Source organism: Acanthisitta chloris, unplaced genomic scaffold (genome assembly GCF_000695815.1).
Source record: "Acanthisitta chloris isolate BGI_N310 unplaced genomic scaffold, ASM69581v1 scaffold41378, whole genome shotgun sequence".
Taxonomy (NCBI): domain Eukaryota; kingdom Metazoa; phylum Chordata; class Aves; order Passeriformes; family Acanthisittidae; genus Acanthisitta; species Acanthisitta chloris.
In genome coordinates this window covers 6,696-10,451 of record NW_008686137.1, presented here as the reverse complement: position 1 = coordinate 10,451, position 3,756 = coordinate 6,696, and the positions used below count along the sequence as shown (strand labels likewise).

The window sequence follows — 3,756 nt, the reverse complement described above, 5'->3', positions numbered from 1 at the left end:
CCGCCGAGCCGGGGTTGATGTTTAACCTGGAGCGCCCGTTCACGGAGAGGGGCCACTTCTCCTCCATGGAGTACCAGCGGCACCCCCCTCCCGGCACCAACGGCACCCTCAACGACAGCGCGGCGGGGCCGGGCTGGGGCACGCCGTACCCTCTGCACACCACCGTCACCCTCATCAGCCTGGCTGGCTTGCTCATGCTTTTCACCGTCTTCGGCAACGTGCTGGTCATCATCGCCGTCTTCACCAGCCGGGCGCTCAAAGCTCCCCAGAACCTCTTCCTGGTCTCCTTAGCCTCCGCCGACATCCTGGTGGCCACGCTGGTCATCCCCTTCTCGCTGGCGAATGAGGTGATGGGGTACTGGTACTTTGGTAAAGTCTGGTGTGAGATCTACCTGGCCTTGGATGTGCTGTTCTGCACTTCCTCCATCGTGCACCTGTGTGCCATCAGCCTGGACCGTTACTGGTCCATCACGCAAGCCATCGAGTACAACCTCAAGCGTACCCCGCGCCGCATCAAGTGCATCATCTTCATCGTCTGGGTCATCTCGGCCGTCATCTCCTTCCCACCGCTCATCTCCATCGAGAAGAAGAGCGGGCAGCAGGCTGACCAGGGGGTGGCGGGATGCAAGATCAACGATGAGAAGTGGTACATCATCTCTTCTAGCATCGGTTCCTTCTTTGCCCCCTGCCTCATCATGATCCTGGTCTACATGCGCATCTACCAGATAGCCAAGAGGCGAACCAGGGTACCCCCGAACAAGCGGGCAGAGCGCCCCGAGAAGAAGCAGAATGGCTTAACTGACAAGGAGGACCTGCCAGCCACAGCTCAGCTCAATGGGGAGAAGGCAGCAGGAGGCAGTGGTGGGCAGGAGGGAGAGGTCAATGGTATAGACATGGAGGACACCTCTTCCTCTGAGCACCAGGAGAACAACCAGTCTAAGAAGTCAGAGAGACCATCAAGAGGAAAGACCAAGACTAAACTGAGCCAAATTAAGCCTGGGGACAGTTTGCCCAGGAAGGTGGAGGAGGAGAGGAACACCAAGGGGTCCCGATGGAAAGGCAGGCAGAACAGGGAGAAACGCTTCACCTTTGTACTTGCAGTGGTTATCGGGGTCTTTGTCATCTGCTGGTTCCCCTTCTTCTTCACCTACACCCTGATGGCTGTTTGTGATAGCTGCTTCGTGCCCGACACCCTCTTCAACTTCTTCTTCTGGTTCGGTTACTGCAATAGCTCCTTGAACCCTGTCATCTATACCATTTTCAACCATGACTTCAGACGGGCCTTCAAAAGGATCCTCTGCAGGATAGAGAGGAAAAGGATTGTTTGAAGGACCCTTTGCTATGGGCAGGACTAATCAAGACTTTGCAGGAGTGTAAAGCATGTCTCTCTCAGGCTGTGCTTGCATGGGATGGTTTCCTCCAGCTCGTGAGCAGGAAGCCTTTAAAACCTGAGATGAGCCCATGAAGTGCCAGGGAGCAGCAGTGAGGAGCAGCAGGCAAGTGGAGGTCCGAGTCGTAGCATTGGCTTTCCGGGGGAGGATGGCCTTTGACTTGCTTGGTTTATTTTGTTAGTATTTCTTTCCCTTTTGCCAGAATCTCTCAGTGGATATTTTCGTGACTGCTCAGTTTGACTCTTTAAAGACAAACACAGTGCAGCTCCACGAGATGAACAACGAAGAGAGAGTATGCCACACCAGAGGTGCTGGTGGTTTTATTTTGTTTTATCTTCTTTCCCCCTGTTGTATATGTAATGAATTTGACCCCCTTGTAAAATACAGTATTGTATTCTTGAATGTCTTAATTTTTGTAAGGCGAGCAGCTTTGAAACTGTGAATGCTTTAATTATCTTTGACACCTTAAAAGTATCTCTCTTCCTACTCCTGGAAAAAAACCCCTCACTCTAAACCACTGAACAACTAGAGCCATCCCTCTACCTGACAGTTTGATAATATTACCAAAATTTCCAATGTCCTGTCATTTTTTAATTTTGGCTATAAAGCTTAGAATCACAGATCTCACCAGATTGGCTATTTTTGTTTGTGGTTTTTTTATATCATACCTGTTTCTGCTTCATTTCTGTGCTGCATGTGATATACTACAGCTGAGATCGTAACTGCTCTCTTGTTCTTCATTAAAGCAGACACTGATGGAGTGGTGGCTGTGCTATGCAGGCAGGGATGTCCTGGGTGATGGAGGCTGTCTCCCCTGCAACGTGAGGCTTGGGACCCAGCCACACTGCCCAGGAGTTAATCTCAGTTGATATTATATCAGTCTACAGCACTGAAATGTGTTCGATGCTCACTTGCTTCCTCCACCTCAACTGTAAATAGATAACGTTTCAAAGCAAATAACAGGGCTCTGCATATCATGTTATCTCATCTGCGTTGATTTGTGATGGTTTAAGTCCTGCAGGATTTCCTGCAGAGGGGAGGGGGTTTGTCTACAGTGGCTGTTCCATCTCTCTCAATTAAGGGAGAAGAGTTCAGTTTTTAATCTGCCAGTCTCACCTGTTTATGAAAACATCCCTCTTTGAGTCTTATACAGGGCAAAACTCTGAAATGGGAAATGTAACTGAGAGTTTCTTCAGTATTTTATAGTGTAATTAAGCTTTTTTCCTTTTTTTTAAACTATGTAAATATTGTGAAATCGGAGCAGGAGAGAGAGTTAGTACTGCTTTTACATTCTTTCCTGAAATGGCTTTCAGCTCTTTCTGCTAAAAAAAACCCAAAACAAAAAAAACCAAAACAAAAATGGTCAGAACAAACCTAACATCTTTGTGCCATGAATAAATTTCTGGAGAACATTTATAGGAGAAACTTTTGATTTACTACAATAAATAAGTCTTCAAGTCTTTTAATCTTATGAAAACAGCTTTATCAAATACTGACAAGGCATAGAAATTGTTTGGAGAAAGCAAAGTTTGTATAAGTTTCGTGTATAAGATGAATTTGCTTTCTCTGGAGTTGTATGGTGCACAGGAAGAGACTTTTAAAAATACCTTTTTACTTTTGGGAAGTGTTTTGTTGATTTTTGCTCTCTCTTTTGGCTTTGTAATTAACTCCAAGGGTCCCTGGATGCATCTTGGGATCTGGAGAGCAATGTTTACATTCACTTGCATTTTCAGAACTGAATCCTCAAGAAGTGAGGAATGCAAATAAACTGTGCTTTAATGTAAAAAACCCCACCAAACAACAAGCAGAAGTTGCTATAATGGATGATTATTTTTATTAAATAAAAGAGCGTTTACAGATCAAGTGTGAAAACCTCCTGGATAATCTGTTAGCTGGTTTATTGTATTTCATTCTCTGAAGTGTTCACTGGTCCTCTGGCAGCTTTGGTCTTGACATTTTTAAAAGAACACACTGGGAAATCACTTGTGTTTTCTGAAAGGTATTGTTACTCCAGGTAGGGAACAATGGCTCTGTTCATTGTGCAGTGGCATAATAACAAATGAGTTCTTGATATTGCTTGGTTATTTCCCCCCCGCCTTTGTGCCACAGTAAGGGCATTCATGTGTTTCTTAAAGAAAAGAGCTTCGGGTTTGAGGATGTGGTTTGCTTCCTGGAAATGCAGCCTGGCACTACTGCTGGGGATGCCTGCCTGGTGTGTTTACAGCTATTGACTTGAGAATGTTTTTAATAATTAGATTGCAGATGGGATTAGAAACGATTGGGCTAGAAGGTAATGTTTCTCCATACAGGCAGGAGTGTCCATCTGAGTGGGGCTTTGTTTCCAGCCCACAGGAGCCAGCCAGCT

The 3,756-nt window shown here is 46.1% G+C and overlaps 1 protein-coding gene across 1 annotated transcript; it reads left to right on the top strand.

Moving 5' to 3' along the window:
* The first annotated feature begins 17 nt into the window (after nucleotides 1–17).
* ADRA2A (adrenoceptor alpha 2A) lies at nucleotides 18–1,328 on the top strand. The gene has a single exon (XM_009079995.1). The coding sequence runs from the start codon at nucleotides 18–20 to the stop codon at nucleotides 1,326–1,328; it is 1,311 nt and encodes a 436-aa protein (XP_009078243.1).
* The last annotated feature ends 2,428 nt before the right edge of the window (nucleotides 1,329–3,756 follow it).

Bases quoted from the DNA above. Each gene is read 5' to 3' on its own strand.
- ADRA2A (XM_009079995.1), top strand. From the start codon at position 18: ATGTTTAACCTGGAGCGCCCGTTCACGGAGAGGGGCCACTTCTCCTCC.